Raw genomic sequence first — 18,713 nt, forward strand, 5'->3', positions numbered from 1 at the left:
GGAGGGGGGTTCATGTTTGGGAACACATGTAAGAATTAAAGATTTTAAAATTAAAAAAATAAAAAACTAAAAATAATAATAATAATAATAAAATAAATAAAACACTATCTAGGTTGGTCATAGCTTTTCTTCCAAAGAGCAAGCGTCTTTTAATTTCATGGCTGCAATCACCATCTGCAGTGATTTTGGTGCCAAAAAAAAAAAAAAAAAAGTCTGTCACTGTTTCCTTTGTTTCCCCATCTATTTGCCATAAAGTGATGGAACTGGATGCCACGATCTTCGTTTTTTGAATGTTGAGTTTTAAGCCAGCTTTTTCACTCTCCTTTTTCACTTTCATCAAGAGACTGACTCTTCAGTTCTTCTTTGCTTTCTGCCATATGGGTGGTGTTATCTGCATATCTGAAGTTATTGATAAATCTCCTGGCAATCTTGATTCCAGCTTGTGCTTCATCCAGCCCAGTATTTCACATGATGTACTCTGCATAGAAGTTAAACATATAAGGTGACAATATAAAGTCTTGACATACTCCGTTCCTCATTTGGAACCAGTCTGCTGTTCCATGTCCAGTTCTAACTGTTTCTTCTTGACCTGCATACAGATTTCTCAGGAGGCAGGTCAGGTGGTCTGGTATTTCTGTCTCTTGAAGAATTTCCCACAGTTTGTTGTGATCTATGCAGACAAAGGCTTTAGCGTAGTCAATAAAGCAGAAGTAAATATTTTTCTGGAACTTTCTTGCTTTTTCTATGATCCAATAGATGTTGGCAATTTGATCTCTGGTTCCTCTGCCTTTTCTAAATACAGCATGAACATCTGAAAGTTTTCAGTTCATGTCCTTTTGAAGCCTAGCTTGGAGAATTTTGAGCATTACTTTGCTAGAGTGTGAGATAAGTGCAATTGTGTGGTAGTTTGAATATTCTTTGCATTGCCTTTCCTTGGATTGGAATGATAACTGACCCTTTCAAGTCCTGTGGCCACTGCTGAGTTTTACAAATTTGCTGGCATATTGAGTGCAGCACTTTCACAGCATCATCTTTTAGGATTTAAAAGAGCTCACCTGGAATTCCATCACTGCCACTAGCTTTGTTCATAGTGAGGCTTTCTAAGGCCAACTTGACTTCACACTCCAGGCTGTCTGGCTCTAGGTGAGTGATCGCACCATCGTGATTACCTGAGTCATTAAGATCTTTTTTCTTCTGTGTACTCTTGCCACCTCTTCTTAATGTCTTCTGCTTCTGTTAGGTCCCTACCATTTCTGTCATTTATTGTGCCCATCTCTGCATGAAATATTCCCTTGGTATCTCTAATTTTCTTGAAGAGATCCCTAGTCTTCCCCATTCTATTGTTTTCCTCTGTTTCTTTGCACTGATCACTGAGGAAGGCTTTCTTATCTCTCCTTGCTATTCTTTGGAACTCTCATATGCAGATGCTTTCACTATTTTCTAACCCCATGAACCAAAACACAGCTAATTCACTCAGTGGCAAACAAAATATAATGCCAAAATTTCAGGATGCCAAACCAATCAAAGGAGGGCATCTGGTTAAAGCAGATCAAGTAGAAGAAAGTGTCCCAGGACCCTACCTTTAACCCCTCTCATCCTATTCCCTGAGGTGGTCCCCTGGAAGAAACCCTATGAAACCTTTGGGAACCATCTGATACTGAAGAATTAGAATTTTATTCAAGATATATTGTGTCTTGTGCCACTTGAGAGACAAAATGCATACACCTTATTTAATGAAATTACCACTTTCTACTTAGTATCTGTAAGCTGCACAAGGAAATTACCAGTGATACAAAGACAATAATTTCACTCAGTAGCCAAGCCCCCTGATAATTCCAAGGGGACAAGGGGGCATGCCATCCCCTCTCTGATGTGAGAGAGGGATCAGACAAATAGAAAGGATGGACCCCAGTTCATCCAGGGGTGCTCTCTAGTGGACAAATTGTTGTTCTAAAATTGAGGCTGGTATTCTCAAGAGAAGCAATAAGGGGGCCCCAAAACATCTAGGGACTGGCTAAATATGTTATTGTGCCTCTCACTATTCTGTACTCAATACTGCCAACGTGGGGTTTTACATACTGGTATCACCTGCTCTGTGGGATTCCCTGGTAGCTCAGCAGGTAAAGAATCCACCTGCAATGCTGGAGACCCTGGTTCGATCCCTGGGTTGGGATTCAGTATCCCCTGGAGAAGGGATAGGCTACCCACTCCAATATTATTGGACTTCTCTGGTGGCACAGATGGTAAAGAATCTGCCTGCAATGCGAAAGACCTGGGTTCAATCCCTGGAATGGGAAGATCCCCTGGAGGAGGGAATGGCAACCCACTCCAGTATTCTTGCCTGGAGAATCCCCATGGACAGAGGGGCCTGGGGTCACAAAGAGCTGGACATGACTGAGTGACTAAGCACAGCACATCATCTGCTCTGCACGTGAAGTTAACTGGTCTCAACTTAAGAAATCTGAGCTCCACATTCCTGGAGGAGTGGAGAACAGTCTACACATGGAATTGCTTCAAGAGGTAGAGATGCTGTATTTTAACAATCTTTCTTAAAGCAGATTCATTTGATAAGTGAGAGATTTGGCCAAGGGTCTGTTGAAAGAGACAAGGGTTAACAACAGAGGTGCTGAGGCACAGACACAGACAAACCAAGGGGTGAAACATCAAACAATTACCAAGTCTGAAAAGTTCTCACTAATCTCCAACCCATTCCCAATCATGTGAGGTATTGTGCACTGAATGATGGCCCCTTAAAAAGTTGTGTTCAAGCCCTAAACCTGATATGTGTGAACTGACCTTATTTGGAAGCAGGGTCTTTGCAGATGCAATCAAGCTAAGATGAGGCCACATTGGAGCAGGGTGACCTTAAACCCAATATGATTGATGTCCTCATGAGAACAGAAGAAATTCAGACAAACAAGGGATAATGGCCATGTGGTATCAGAAACAGAGACCACAATACTGCAGCTGGAAGCCAAGGAACCCAAGGAAGGCTGGCACACACCAGTGGCAGGAAGGAAGGATTCTCCCCTGCAAACTTCAGGGAGAGCACAGCCCTGCCAGCACCTGGACTGGGGACTTGCAGCCTCCAGAACAGGGAGACAATAAATTTCTGTTGTTTTGAGGACAGAGAGAACAGACCTGTAGTTCCCAACAAGGAGGGAGCTGGGGAGACTTCAGGTGCGACGTTTTGGATTAGCAGATGTAAGCATTATATATGGAATGGACAAACAACAAGGTCCTACTGCGTAGCACACAAAGAATTATATTAAGTATCCTATAATAAATCATAATGAAAAGAATATTTTAAAATAAATATATGTATATGTATAACTGAATCCCTTCACTGTACAGCAGAAATTAATACAATATTGTAAATCAACTATATTTCAATAAAATAAAAAAAACTTCTGTTGTTTTAAGTCACCCAGTTTGCAGTGCTTTGTTATGGCAGCTCTAGAAACTGATACCCTTGCATGAGCCCACAGTTCTGTCTCCTCAGCTTTACTAAGACTTCTAACTGCTTCTGCTGTCACCTCTCCAATGACCGTCAGAGGAATCTTTTAAATCCCACATCAGACCACATCCTCCTCTGCTCTGGACCATCCAAGGCTTCCATCTCACTTCTGGGCTCACTGCCTACTGCTCAGAGACCAGCTCCCTTCATGACCCCTGCTCACTCTCGTCAGACATGCTGGTCTTGCTGCTGTTCCTCCAACCTGCCAGGTCAGCTTCTTCCTTCAGACCCCCTGCCTCAGATACCCTCTCCCAGGTGACAGCACAGTCCCCACCTTCATGTCACTCAGACCCTGTGAGGCACCAGCTCTTCAGGGAGGCAGCCAGGATGGCACCTTCTTTGTCACATCCTCCCCATAAGAACAGGATCCCTGTGAGGGCAGGGCCCTGCCCTCCTGCTGCAGTGGCTCCCACACATATCAGAGACATAGAAACCTGGGCGGGGAGACCAGCAACTGGCAACACCAGCAGAGTGGGCATCTCTGACCTGGGTGCTCGGCTACCCAACCTTGCTCCCTATACTAATGGAAGGTGCTCTTCAGGCACACTGTGCATGACAATCATGTGGATAAAAACAGGTCTTAATATTTCTAATTTCCAAATAATACAATTTGACTTAAATCCTGGAAAAGGAAAACAAAAAGTTCTAAATAACATTGCATCATTATCCTGAACAATTTCACTAGAACAATGATGATTCAGTAGCCTTGCAGTTGCACTCCTATACACTTTAGGCTTCATGTGACTTAGAGTGTAATAGTGACATTTCTATAGGGCTTTGGATTCATTCTCAATACCACCAGCTCTGAGAAGGGAGTGTACAACTGAGGGAGAAGAGGGTATTTACCATTAATCCAAGGAGAGTGACCTTTTGGGAGGCCTGGCTTTCAACACACCTGAGTGTTAGCAAGTTCCACAGACTTCTAGAATTTACTTACCTTCTCCAATAGCAGAATTTGACTTGCATCTTTTAGGTACTGCCACTGATGAGTAACTAAGATTGTGATCTTCTCATGCAAGACTTGGCAAATACACCTACAAACGTAAAAGGTACAGTATGTAAAAACATGAATGGGAGTTCTTCCCATTGAAAACACATATTTTGAAAATATAATGAGACAAAGACAACACAGGAGTTGAAGATCCATGGTTCAAATACCAAATAAATAATACGAACTAAGTACCAATCTAAAGTAATAAATCTGACTAGGTCCTCAAATTAATCAGCAGCAAACTTGAATGCAGCTCTGCTAAAAAATTCTAAAAAGCAGTCCAGTGAAGGAGGCGCCAACAGCTAGGGTTTTTTTTTTTTTCCTTAAAAAACTCATCAATTATTTACATGTTTCATGATGATAAACAACTGACCAATACTGAGATTCCAAAACCAGACTGAACTAAAACACTATTTCATCACTGTATAGGAATGGGAGAAGAGGAATCTATGTCATTTAAAACTCTGTACATTTTTTTTTTTAATATGGAACACTTCACGAATTTGCGTGTCATCCTTGTGCAGGGGCCATGCTAATCTTTTCTGTATTGTTCCAATTTTAGTATATGTGCTGCCAAAGCGAGCACAACTCTGTACATTTTTTCTCAGGAAGTTTTCTAAGTGATTGGTTATGATTTATAATGTATATAGTAAAAACAAAAGAATTAATAGACTCTTGGTAACCTTTGCCAGAGTGCATTTTCTAGACTCTTCTTCCCAAATAGCATTAGATAGAAAATGAATGCTAGTGTGGCCTCCATATGTCCCTGCAACATTCCATCCCAATCAAGAATTAAACTTTTTATTTGAACTAAAAACTTTCTGAATATGAAAATGAAAGATGAGAGTCCAAATGGCCCAAATCAGAGGAAATCATCCAGCAGCTCAAGACACACAATTCTCTTAGCCAAGACCCCCCAAACTATCCAAACTTAAGTTTTTTTTTCCTCACAGAAACCCCCTCAAACTGCCCCTACATTTTAAATGCAGACTCCAGGGAACTCAGCCCCAGTCTCTTCCTACAGGATCCACAGTCCCTTCAGAGAAGTGAGTAGCCAGGTCCAAGGCCCCAGTGAGCATGGGCAGGGCTCCAGGCAGGTACTCTGAGTGCCCTGAACCCTAACAAAGCAAATCTCAGGAACATGGACCAGAGCTCAGCCTTCTGAGTGAGTCAGATGGAGAACCTGGAGGCACTAGACTGCAGCTCAGTTCCATCAGACGAGCCACTAAACCTCAGTTTCTTCATCTCAGAATAACATCAATGGCAATTACAAGTTCTGAGAAGTCTAACCACCAGTCTGCTCAGTAAATATCAGCTCCCCTCCCCACTCCTCCCTAACTACAAGTGGTCATATGCTTTGGACTCATAATAGAAAAACTCTGAGGGGACCCTCTGGACACAGGGTCTGTGATCAGAAAGAAGACCCTGGGATGCAGACACACTCACCATCGTTTCATTGATTCCAAACAGATTTATTTTTACCTTTTGACATTTACCTTACCTTTTAGCTTTTGTACCTAAGTTTCTTGACTGAGTAACCCCCTCTCCGGTTAGTACTAAAGTTTTTCATGGAATTGTTGTCAATCAGTCCATAGGTCATGTCCAACTCTCTGTGACCCCATGGACTGCAGCACACCAGGTTTCCCTGTCCTCCACTGTCTCCACAGTTTGCTCAAATTCATGTCCATTGAGTCAATGATGCTCTCTAACCATCTCCTACTCTGCTACCCCCTTCTCCTTTTGCCTTCAATCTTTCCCAGTGTCAGGGTCTTTTCCAATGGGTTGGCTCTTTACATCAGGTGGCCAAAGAACTGGAGCTTCAGCTTCAGCATCTGTCCTTCCAATGAATATTCAGGACTGATTTCCTTTAGAACTAACTTGTTTGATCATTTTTAAGTCCAAGGGACTCTCAAGAGTCCTCTCCATGACCACAATTTGAAAGCATCAATTATTTGGCACTCAGCCTTCTTTGGACCAACTCTCACATCCGTATATGACTACTGGAAAAACCATAGCTATGACAATACAGACTTGTCCACAAAGTGATGTCTTTGCTTTTTAATACACTGTCTAGGTGTATCATAGTTTTCCTTCCAGAGAGCAAGTGTCTTTTAATTTCATGGCTGCAGTCACTGTCCACAGTGATTTTGGAGCCCAGAAAAATAAAATGTCACTGTTTCTACATTTTCCCCTTCTATTTGGCATGAAGTGGTGGGACTGGATGTCATAAGTAAGTAAGTAAGTAAGTAAAGTCACTCAGTCGTGTCCGACTCTTTGTGACCCCGTGGACTGCAGCCCACCAGGCTCCTCCATCCATGGGATTTTCCAGGCAAGAACACTGGAGTGGGTTGCCATTTCCTTCTCCAGGGGATCTTCCCAACCCAGGGATCGAACCCAGGTCTCCCGCATTGGAGGCAGACGCTTTAACCTCTGAGCCACCAGGGAAATCTTAGTTTATTTACATTGAGCTACAAGCCAGCTTTTTCACTCTCTTCTTTCATCCTCAGGTGGCACGCTGATAAAGAATTTGCCTGCCAATGCAGGAGACATGGGTTCAATCCCTGGGTTTGGAAGATCCCCTGTAGAAAGAAATGGAAACCCACTCCAGTATTCTTGCCTGGAAAACTCCATGGACAAAGGAGATTGGCAGGCTTCAGTCCATGGGGTTGCAGAGTCAGACATGACTGAGAATACACATGTATACACTTTCACCCTCATCAAGAGGTTCTTTAATTCCACTTCACTTTCTGCCATTAAGGGTGGCACCATCTGCAAATCTGAGCTTATTCATATTTCTCCGAGCAATCTTGATTCCAGCTTGTGATTCATCCAGCGTAGCATTTTACATGATGTATTCTGCATAAAAGTGAAATAAGCAGGGTGACAATATACAGACTTGACATACTCCTTTCCTTTTATTTTTCTTTTTTTTTTCATTTTTAAAAAATATAAATTTATTTATTTTAATTGGAGGCTAATTACTTAACAATATTGTATTGGTTTTGCCATACATCAACATGAATCCACCACGGGTGTACACGTGTTCCCCATCCTGAGCCTCCCTCCCACCTCCCTCCTCATACCATCCCTCTGGGTCGTCCCAGTGCACCAGCCCCAAGCATCCTGTATCATGCACTGAACCTGGACTGGCGATTCATTTCATATATGATATTATACATGTTTCAATGCCATTCTCCCAAATCATCCTACCCTCTCCCTCTCCCACAGAGTCCAAAAGACTGTTCTATACATCTGTGTCTCTTTTGCTGTCTCGCATACAGGGTTATCATTTCCATCTTTCTAAATTCCATATATATGTGTTAGTATACTATATTAGTGTTGTTCTTTCTGGCTTACTTCATTCTGTGTAATAGGCTCCAGTTTCATCCACCTCATTAGAACTGATTCAAATGTATTCTTTTTAATGGCTGAGTAATACTCCATTGTGGATATGTACCACAGCTTTCTTATCCATTCATCTGCTGATGGACATCTAAGTTGCTCCCATGTCCTGGCTATTATAAACAGTGCTGCGATGAACATTGGGGTACATGTGTCTCTTTCAATTCTGGTTTCCTCGGTGTGTATGCCCAGTAGAGGGATTGCTAGGTCATAAGACAGTTCTATTTCTAGCTTTTTAAGGAATCTCCACACTGTTCTCCATAGTGGCTGTACTAGTTTTCATTCCCACCAACAGTGTAAGAGGGTTCCCTTTGCTTCACACCCTCTCCAGCATTTATTGCTTGCAGACTTTTGGATCGCAGCCATTCTGACTGGTGTGAAATGGTACCTCATGGTGGTTTTGATTTGCATTTCTCTGATAATGAGTGATGTTGAGAATCTTTTCATGTGTTTGTTAGTCATCTGTATGTCTTCTTTAGAGAAATGTCTGCTTAGTTCTTTGGCCCATTTTTTGATTGGGTCGTTTATTTTTCTGGAATTGAGCTATAGGAGTTGCTTGTATATTTATGAGATTAATTTTTTGTCAGTTGCTTCATTTGCTATTAATTTCTCCCATTCTGAAGGCTGTCTTTTCACCTTTCTTAGAGTTTCCTTTGTTGTGCAGAAGCTTTTAATTTTAATTAGATCCCATTTGTTTATTTTTGCTTTTATTTCCAGTATTCTGGGAGGTGGGCCATAGAGGATCCTGCTGTGATTTGTGTCGGAGAGTATTTTGCCTATGTTCTCATCTAGGAGTTTTATAGTTTCTGGTCTTATATTTAGATCTTTAATCCATTTTGAGTTTATTTTTGTGAATGGTGTTAGAAAGTGTTCTAGTTCATTCTTTTACCAGTGGTTGACCAGTTTTCCCAGCACCACTTGTTAAAGAGATTGTCTTTAATCCATTGTATATTCTTGCCTCCTTTGTCAAAGACAAGGTGTCCATAGGTGTGTGGATTTATCTCTGGGCTTTCTATTTTGTTCCATTGATCTATATGTCTGTCTTTGTGCCAGTACCATACTGTCTTGACTACTGTGGCTTTGTAGTAGAGCCTGAAATCAGGTAGGTTGATTCCTCCAGTTCCCTTCTTCTTTCTCAAGATTGCTTTGGCTATTTGAGGTTCTTTGTGTTTCCATATAAATTGTGAGGTTATTTTTTCTAGCTCTGTGAAAAAGACCGCTGGTAGCTTGATAGGGATTGCGCTGAATATGTAGTTTGCTTTGGGTAGTATACTCATTTTCACTATATTGATTCTTCCAATCCATGAACATGGTATATTTCTTCATCTATTAGTGTCCTCTTTGATTTCTTTCACCAGTGTTTTATAGTTTTCTATATAAAGGTCTTTAGTTTCTTTAGGTAGATATATTCCTAAGTATTTTATTCTTTTTGTTGCAATGGTGACTGGAATTGTTTCCTTAATTTCTCTTTTTATTCTCTCATTATTAGTGTATAGGAATGCAAGGGATTTCTGTGTGTTGATTTTATATCCTGCAATTTTACTATATTCATTGATTAGCTCCAGTAATTTTCTGGTGGAATCTTTAGGGTTTTCTATGTAGAGGATCATGTCATCTGCAAACAGTGTGAGTTTTACTTCTTCTTTTCCAATTTGGATTCCTTTTATTTCTTTTTCTGCTCTGACTGCTGTGGCCAACACTTCCAAAACTATGTTGAATAGTAGTGGTAAAAGTGGGCACCCTTGTCTTGTTCCTGACTTTAGGGGAAATGCTTTGAATTTTTCACCATTGAGGATAATGTTCGCTGTGGGTTTGTCATATATAGCTTTTATTATGTTGAGGTATGTTCCTTCTATTCCTGCTTTCTGGAGAGTTTTTATCATAAATGGATGTTGAATTTTGTCAAAGGCTTTCTCTACATCTATTGAGATAATCATATGGCTTTTATTTTTCAATTTGTTAATGTGGTGTATCACACTGATTGACTTGCAGATATTGAAGAATCCTTGCATCCCTGGGATAAAGCCCACTTGGTCATGGTGTATGATCTATTTAATGGGTTGTTGCATTCCGACTGCTAGAATTTTGTTAAGGATGTTTGCATCTATGTTCATTAGTGATATTGGCCTGTAGTTTTCCTTTTTTGTGGCATCTTTGTCAGGTTTTGGTATTAGGGTGATGGTGGCCTCATAGAATGAGTTTGGAAGTTTCCCTTCCTCTGCAATTTTCTGGAAGAGTTTGAGTAGGATAGGTGTTAGTTCTTCTCAAAATTTTTGGTAGAATTTGGTAGAATTTGGTAGAATTTGGCTTCAGCTGTGAAGCCATCTGGACCTGGGCTTTTGTTTGCTGGAAGATTTCTGATTACAGTTTCAATTTCCGTGCTTGTGATGGGTCTGTTAAGATTTTCTATTTCTACCTGGTTCAGTTTTGGAAAGTTGTACTTTTCTAAGAATTTGTCCATTTCTTCCAAGTTGTCCATTTTATTTGCAGATAGTTGCTGACAGTAGTCCCTTATGATCCTTTGTATTTCTGTGTTGTCTGTTGTGATCTCTTCATTTTCATTTTTAATTTTGTTTATTTGATTCTTTTCCCTTTGTTTCTTGATGAGTCTGGCTAATGGTTTGTCAATTTTATTTACCCTCTCAGAGAACCAGCTTTTGGCTTTGTTGTTTTTGCTATGGTCTTTTTTGTTTCTTTTGCATTTATTTCTGCCCTAATTTTTAAGATTTCTTTCCTTCTACTAACCCTGGGGTTCTTCATTTCTTCCTTTCCTAGTTGCCTTAGGTATAGAGTTAGGTTATTTATTTGATTTTTTTCTTGTTTCTTGAGGGACATACTCCTTTCCTAATTTTGAACCAGTCAGTTGTTCCATGTTTAGTTCTAACTCTTGCTTCTTGATCCACATACAGGTTTTTCAGGAGACAGGTAAATTAGTCTGGTATTCCCATCTCTTGAAGAATTTTCCACAGTTTGTTGTGATCCACACAGTTAAAGGCTTTAGCATAGTCAATGAAAAAGAAGTGGATATTTTTTAGATTTCCTTTCTTTCTCTATGATTCAGCAAATGATGGCAATTTGATCTCTGGTTCCTCTGCCTTTTCTAAACCCAGGTTGTACATCTGGAATTTCTCAGTTCACATACTGCTGAAGCCTAGTTTGTAGGATTTTGAGCATTACCTTGCTAGCTTATGGAATGAGTGCAGTTGTACAGTAATTTGAACGTTCTTGGGAATGTTCTTTGGAATTCATGGAATTGTTTTTCTTTAGTTCAAAATACCTGTCAATAGTTCCCAAAGGCAGATGTTAATCAAATATGATGGGCTGCTTTATCCAAGATGGACCAACTGAAAAGTTTTAAAATGTTTTCTTCCTAACATTCCATCACAGATGAGGTAATATAATTACAATGAAGTGATCAGTTGATGACTTTGAACTTCTTCCCAAATAATAATTTTTATCCAAATCTCTAGAAAAATACTTTATTTTCCAATTTATAAGAGTAAAGTTTTCTAAGTCATGCCATTAAAAAATAATTGCTTCAATGATGAGCTGTTTACACATTATTTCTAGATAAGAGCTGTTAACCATATAATTCCTTATATCAAAATAATCCTATATAAATGCTGTGTTAAAAGGTGACATGGTAGGTTATTGTAGAAGGGTTATAAGTAATACAGAGTCCCACCTTCATTCATTCAACTGGCAGATTTTGGTTAGGCAGAGGTGCTTTCCCAAGTGCTGAGGATACACCCACAGGTCAAGACAGTAGGCAACACTCTGCACCATGGAGAGGGGAATACACTGAACTAGTATAGAAACATGCACTATTGGGCTGTGATGTGTGCTCTGAGGGAAAAGCAGGGGGCACTGCTGTCTTAGATAGGGTGACACGGGAGCCCTGAGACTCTCTGGGGAAAAATCCTGGAAGAAGACACAGCAGATGCAGGGGTCCTGGGACAGAGCATACTGGGCTGAGGCACCTTCCTGCACTCACTGCTTAGGGTTGAGGTGGGGAGGGGGTGGCAGTGAGGGGGACTCATAAATGGTCAAGTGCACCCACTGAGGGCTGTGGGAAGACAGAGGGCATGGGAGCCCCCTGGAGGAGCAAGTGGGAATGGCAGGACCCATCTTCCACCTTCCTTTTGTGTGCTGGTACACTGCTCCCTGGCTCTGGGACAGAGAGACCAGTGTGTACGGACAGACAGGGGTGAGAAAGGACCCCCCATAAATCCAGCACAGCCAGATACTGATTGAGTGTGGGGATGAGCTGGAAAGATTGATGGGGCAGAAGGCAAAGAAGCCTGTTCTCTGTTTGAAGACCTGGAACTGCATCCTGAATGGGTTGGGGGTACAGGGGGGGATCTATGAAGGGCTGGAACAGGAGGGTTAGCTGTGTAGACAGCAGTGTCAGAATCTGATCAGGACAGACCTGAAGAGCAGATGATGCAGGAGGTGGGGGGTCTGATGATGTAGGGCTGGACCAGGACACGATCCATGGCTGAACACAGGTGTCACTGCATCAGTTCACCTAAGGCCCCTCACCTTATGTAGGTGATAGAACTCACTTAGTGTAGTAAGTGTAACAACAGATAGGTGTAAAACTTACGGACCTTAATAACCTTGGCTATAGATTCATGACTGAAGAAAACTGTTAATGGCTAGTAGAAATATGATTCACTCACTTTTAATACAAAATACTCCCCATTATTAAGCTTCAACACAACCACCATCTCTCATAGCATAATGTTCCATCCAATTTTCTAACTAACTGAGAACATTCTCAGTTGTTACTAAGTGAGATCCTAAATACTGCATTCATGCTCGCTGCCCTAAGTTTCCCCAGAGAATGTGGTTCTGATTAGCAAAGGATAGTCTTAATTAACAAACTTGCTTCTATCAAGTGTACATCCAGAGCCATTAAACTCAAAATGTTGAAAGGACTTTAAAAACACATCCTGGGTTCAGAAAAGAACTTGGGAGAGCTTCTGTGATAGCACAGCGACACTTGACAATCAGAACTCTGTCTCCTCCCCCCTGGTGATGCAAATACAATAGTCAGCAGAATCTCCTCTTACACTGATGGAGAATTTGTGCAGATTCACAAAAGACAGAGTGACAGACATTTGTGAGTTCAGGGAGGGGTATTGAGAACAGGAAGGCTGAGCTACTAATGATACCAGAAGGGCAGGGTGGGGAATCTCTGCCACAGTTACTAGAGCCATCACTGAACTCATGACAAAACACAAGGCATTTCTCTAAGGGAAAATTCATCAAGCCATGATCAAGAGAGGGTAGGAAAGGGGGTTAGACCAGAGAGCTTGAGGCCATGCCAAGTGTCAGCTGTTCTGCTCTTATGTACTTTGAAAGAGTCAGTACTACTGTGCAATTTTTGTGTGGTAAAATAAACATAATATGAAATCTACCATTTTAACCATTTTTAAGTATACAGGTCAGTAACATTAAGTACATTTACATTGTGTAACCATCATCACCATTCATCTCCAGAGCTCTTTCATCACCCCAGCACTAAGCACAAGTTACACACAAATTTTGGTAGAACTCGTATAATGACCCTGCTAGTGAATGTGAAATACCAGCTCCTTGTATCCAGAGCTCAGAGCTGCCCCCACATGTCTCTCTCTTACATACATGCACTGCTAACTGCTGAAATCTTTTTACTTCGCGAAGTAGCATGAATAGTGAGTTTTGAAAGAATTATTTCCCCTACAAATGTACATGCTGATGTCTAAACCCCCAGTACCTTAGAATTTGGTGACAGGATCTTTCAAAAGGTATTTAAGTTAGATGAGGCCATTAGGGTGGGCCAATTATAATCTGACTGGTGTCCTTAAAAGAGGAGACTAAGACATAAGGACAGAGACACAGAGGTGCACGTGGACAGAGGGAGGACCATGTGAGGACACAGTGAGGAGGATGCCATCAGAAGCCAAGTAGAGAGGTCTAAGGAGAAAACAAACTGCCCACACCTTGATCTTAGACTTTCCCAGCTTCCAAAACTATGAGAGATAAACTTCTGTTATTTCTAAGCTTCCCAGGCTCTGGTCTCCTGTGAGAGCAGCCTGGATGGACACAGCCCCAGCAAACTAACACAGGACCTGACAGCAAGAATTTCCAAATAGCTTCTCTTTGCCAAACACCCCACCTCTTCCAGGCAAGACTTGTCTGCTGCTCTCCTTACAGCCCTGCTTCCTCTTCCCTCCATACCTGAGCTTCTACTCTTCCTTCAGCAAAGGACACGGTCTGCCTCTCAGCCTCCACACACCTGCCCAGCCTGCAGGCCCCCAGGGCATTTCGTGCTCAGCTCTGGGCACAGGGAGCTTCCAGTTTCAATGAAAGCCTCCAGCTACCACTTCTGCCTTCACTCAGCACTTACTATCTTGTATTGTTGCTGCTAAGTCACTTCAGTTGTGTCCGACTCTGTGCAACCCCATAGATAGCAGCCCACAAGGATCCCCCATCCCTGGAATTCTCCAGGCAAGACACTAGAGTGGGTTGCCATTTCCTTCTCCAATGCATGAAAGTGAAAAGTGAAAGTGAAGCCTCTCAGTCATGTCTGACTCTTAGCAACCCCCATGGACTGCAGCCTACCAGGCTCCTCCGTCCATGGGATTTTCCAGGCAAGAGTACCGGAGTGGGGTGCCATTGCCTTCTCCGACTATCCTGTATTAAACCCTCTAAATGTCAAAAAGCAACAGTTAGAACTGGACATGGAACAACAGACTGGTTCCAAATTGGTAAAGGAGTATGTCAAGGCTGTATATTGTCATCTTACATGCAGAGGGCATCATGAGAAATGCTGGCTGGATGAAGCACAAGCTGGAATCAAGATTGCTGGAAGAAATATCAATAATATCAAATATCAAAACATGCTGATGACACCACCCTTATGGCAGAAAGTGAAGAAAAACTAAAGAGCCTCTTGACGAAAGTGAAAGAGGAGAGTGAAAAAGTTGGCTTAAAACTCAACATTCATAAAACTAAGATCATGGCATCTGGTCCCATCACTTCGTGGCAAATAGATGGGGAAACAGTGACAAACTTTATTTTGGGGGGCTCCAAAATCACTCCAGATGGTGATTGCAGCCATGAAATTAAAAGACACTTGCTTCTTGCAAGAAAAGTTATGACCAACTTAGACATCTTATTAAAAAGCAGAGACATCACTTTGCCAACAAACGTCCACCTAGTCAAAGCTATGGTTTTTCCAGTGGTCGTGTATGGATGAGAGAGTTGAACCATAAAAAAGCTGAAAGTGAAAGTGAAGTCACTCAGTCGTGTCCGACTCTTTGTGATCCCGTGGACTGTAGTCCACCATGCTCCTCTGTCCATGGGATTTTTCAGGCAAGAGTACTGGAGTGGGTTGCCATTTTCTCCTCCAAAGGATCTTCCTGACCCAGGGATCGAACCCAGGTCTCCCACATTATAAGCAAGATGCTTTACCCATCTGAGCCACAGCTGAACCAAAGAATTGATGCTTTTGAACTGTGGTGTTGGAGAAGACTCTTGAGAGAACACTTGGACTGCAAGGAGATCCAACCAGTCCATCCTAAAGGAAATCAGTCCTGAATATTTATTGGAAGGACTGATGCTGAAGCTGAAACTCCAATACTTTGGCCACCTGATGCAAAGAACTGACTCATTGGAAAAGATTCTGATGCTGGGAAAGATTGAAGGCAGCAGGAGAAGGGGATGACAGAGGGTGAAATGGTTGGATGACATCACTGACTCAATGGGCATGAGTTTGAGTAACTCCGGGAGTTGGTGATGGACAGGGAGACCTGACATGCTGCAGTCCATGGGGTCACAAAGAGTTGAACACGACTCAGTGACTGAACTGAACTGAGTTGCTGACCTTTTCCCAGGCATCTGTCTTAACGAGCTCCATGTAGAGACAGGTTCCTTACAAACAGGAATGAGAGCTGAGCGTCCTAGTCTCCCTTAATTCTGCCCAGTGTGGGTCCTTCCCCTCTCCTGGCTGACCGTCTTCCTTTGTAAACTAAGAGGTTTTGTGCAGTGACATCTCTAAGGGCATCGATTTCAGGGCACACAGCAGGGCTTTAATAAGTGCAGCTGGAAGGACTGGTTGGCTTCACCAAGGTGAACAACAGCAAGATGGAGTAGATGTGAATGCTGCTTCAGAATAAGTAAGTTTGTGAGACTTTCAAAAAGACCCATCTAGATTTCAGCAGAGGTCTCAGTCAGCATGTATTAGGACACATTATACACAGAAAAGCATCAGAGTTTTTCTACCTCAGGGATTCAGTGGTCAAACAAGAACTACTAACAACAAATTCCAGAAACACAAAGTGAGAGTCAGGACTTAAGCCAGATTCTAGATACCTAGTTTCAAATTCAAGTTAACCCTACATGTGGGTCTAAGTATTAATTCTACTAAGCATTGATGAAGCAATGTTAATGTTTGAGGCCATATACTGGTGAGGAATAAATCACTTTGAAATTCTAGACTTTAGTAAGAATTTCAAACCGATGGAATGACAAGCATAATAACCCAATAAGGCCTTTCCACAGAAGTCATATGTCAGTACTAAAATCTTCACTTCTAACATGCCTTAAACAAATGATGGAGGAAAAGAACTGGCAACCAAGTAGCAGGTCACCTAGTCCCATTCTCCAATTTAAAAAGCGTACATCATCTTTCTCCTTTTTAGATATTTTTTTTTATTTGGCTGGGTAAGGCCTTAGTCATTTCATGCAGAATCTTTTGTTGTGATGCAGACTTTCAAGCTGTGGTGTGCAGGCTCTGGAGCATGCGGGCTCAAACTAACCCATGGGCTTAGTTACTCCATGGCATAAGAGATCTTAGTTCTCCAACAGGGATCAAACCCACGTCCACTATATTGCAACGCAGATTCTTAACCACTATACCACCAAACCACCCTATTCATACTCCTTCTTATCCCTAGGGTCTGGATTCAGCAGCTACAAGTAGTATGGGGAAAGCTGCCATCTATCCCTCACTCCCTAAAGCACAGACCCCACTGTCCTCTGCACACTGGAAGCACATTCTGTATTTTCCTGCCCTGACCTCAGCATGATGCAAAATTTCTCTATGATAGATCTTCTGTGGAGGGAAGGGAAGGGAGGGAGAGACACCAGGCAGAGCGAGTTGAGTCTCCCAAAGTACAAAGGCTTTCCTGGGCTCTCTTCCCTGGTTTCTACAGGGTTCCTGGAAAGAAGAAATGATAGAAAACAGGAGCAAACTCACTGTTCAAACAAGTGCCTGCTGACTTCTGCATCCACCGCACTGAGCAGATCATCCAGGAGGTAGATGTCTGCATCCTGATACACAGCTCTAGAAAACAGAGAGAGATGTCAGGAGAGGACACTTCACACTCCTTGAGTCTCACCTCTGAATCACGACAGTGTTTAAACACTATGTTCATTTCAAGAGCCTAGGGAAAGAGCCAAGACCCTGCTTCACACAGGTCTACCCGGAGCCATGGAGAAGAAGGGGCAGGATGAAAACTGAAATGCCATTTACCTTGCAAGGTTGACCCGGACTTTCTGCCCTCCACTTAGTGTGGTTCCTCGGTCTCCTACAACAGTTAGATCTCCATTTTCCAGAAATTGTAAATCCTACATGGAGAGAGAAATGGGAAAAAAAATAAAGAATTAAAATGTGTTGTCCTCCTGCCATCTTAGCCCTTCAGCGTTAGTACTTTATACAAGTGTTTGATCAGCAGCAGTGTGCTTATTTTCATAGCAACTAAATTGTAACTTTGAACATTAAAAAAAATCTCAGGAATTTTAATGTGTTTTCATTGCATATTTTTTTCACAGCATTTATGCATTTGATCATTATAACAGGTATTTACTGAGCATCGATTATACATCAGGCATCGTTCTGGACACATGAATTCGGCCATGAGGAAACAAAGTCTCAGAATTTCCTTCCATGGTGGGAGACGGACGACATGTAAAATTAACCTGAGCACAAGTACTGAGGATGAGAAGGAAAAGGAAGCCGGCTCAGGGGGATGGAGACTGAAGGAGGGAAGTGAGTCCACACTAGGTTGGGAGGGCTCTGCTCAGAGGGGGTGTGAACAGATCTGGGGGAGGGGGAGGGGCTCAGGCAGACCTGGAGATCCTTACAGAGAGAGGGGCGGATGCAAGGGCCATGGGGGAGATGCCCAAGGGGTTCAGGACAAGCAAGGACAAGGACAAGCAAGGGTTCAGGAGAGCAGAGCTGAGTAGGAATGAGGGGAGTGAGGGCAGAGACAGAGAAGAAGGAGCATGGGGTCACTCCAATAAAGGAGGAAGGGGAGTATTGACATGGTCTGAGATTTTTAAGAAATCAGTCCTGCATTTTGTAGAAAACAGATGATAATGGGAGAAAGGTGAGGGCAGATACAAGCAAGGAGGCTACTGGAATAATCTAGGTGAGAGATGATGGTGCCCAGGACCAGAGTGGGAGCAGCAGGAATGGAGAGGTGGGGTCACACTCCAGATACATATGGAAGGTGGAGTCTAAAAGACCTGCTGACAGGTATGGGCTGTAAGAGAAGAGGAGGACTGTGTGTCTGGGGCATTGCTGGGAGACAGCGTGAGGAATCCCGCCCATGGCAAAGGTCGTGAGGAAGGAGGCTTGGCATACGCAAAGGCGGGATCAAGCCTCAGGGGTCCACCTGGAGATTCTCGAGCATCTACCCCCAAAACCAGAGTCTGCCTACCTTACTGCTTTATGCTTTCCCCCACACTTCTGGACATTATGGGGGGCTGTCCCCCACTGCCTCTCTCTGAAAAGGAGCTAACTTAGAGCTC

At 42.4% G+C, this 18,713-nt stretch overlaps 1 protein-coding gene across 1 annotated transcript in view; it reads right to left on the reverse strand.

The window, feature by feature from the left end:
- Nucleotides 1-18,713, reverse strand: part of LOC102177789 (multidrug resistance-associated protein 4-like) — a gene marked incomplete at its 3' end in the record, with an annotated part of 234,569 nt that overhangs the window by 130,926 nt on the left and 84,930 nt on the right. Inside the window, exons 9-11 of the mRNA XM_018056287.1 lie at nucleotides 17,434-17,528; nucleotides 17,158-17,244; nucleotides 4,455-4,551 (exon numbers count right to left, since the gene is read on the reverse strand). Of these exons, the coding sequence (XP_017911776.1) occupies nucleotides 4,455-4,551; nucleotides 17,158-17,244; nucleotides 17,434-17,528 (279 nt within the window). The remainder of the gene's footprint in view (nucleotides 1-4,454; nucleotides 4,552-17,157; nucleotides 17,245-17,433; nucleotides 17,529-18,713) is intronic.

Source organism: Capra hircus, chromosome 12 (assembly GCF_001704415.2).
Source record: "Capra hircus breed San Clemente chromosome 12, ASM170441v1, whole genome shotgun sequence".
NCBI lineage: Eukaryota > Metazoa > Chordata > Mammalia > Artiodactyla > Bovidae > Capra > Capra hircus.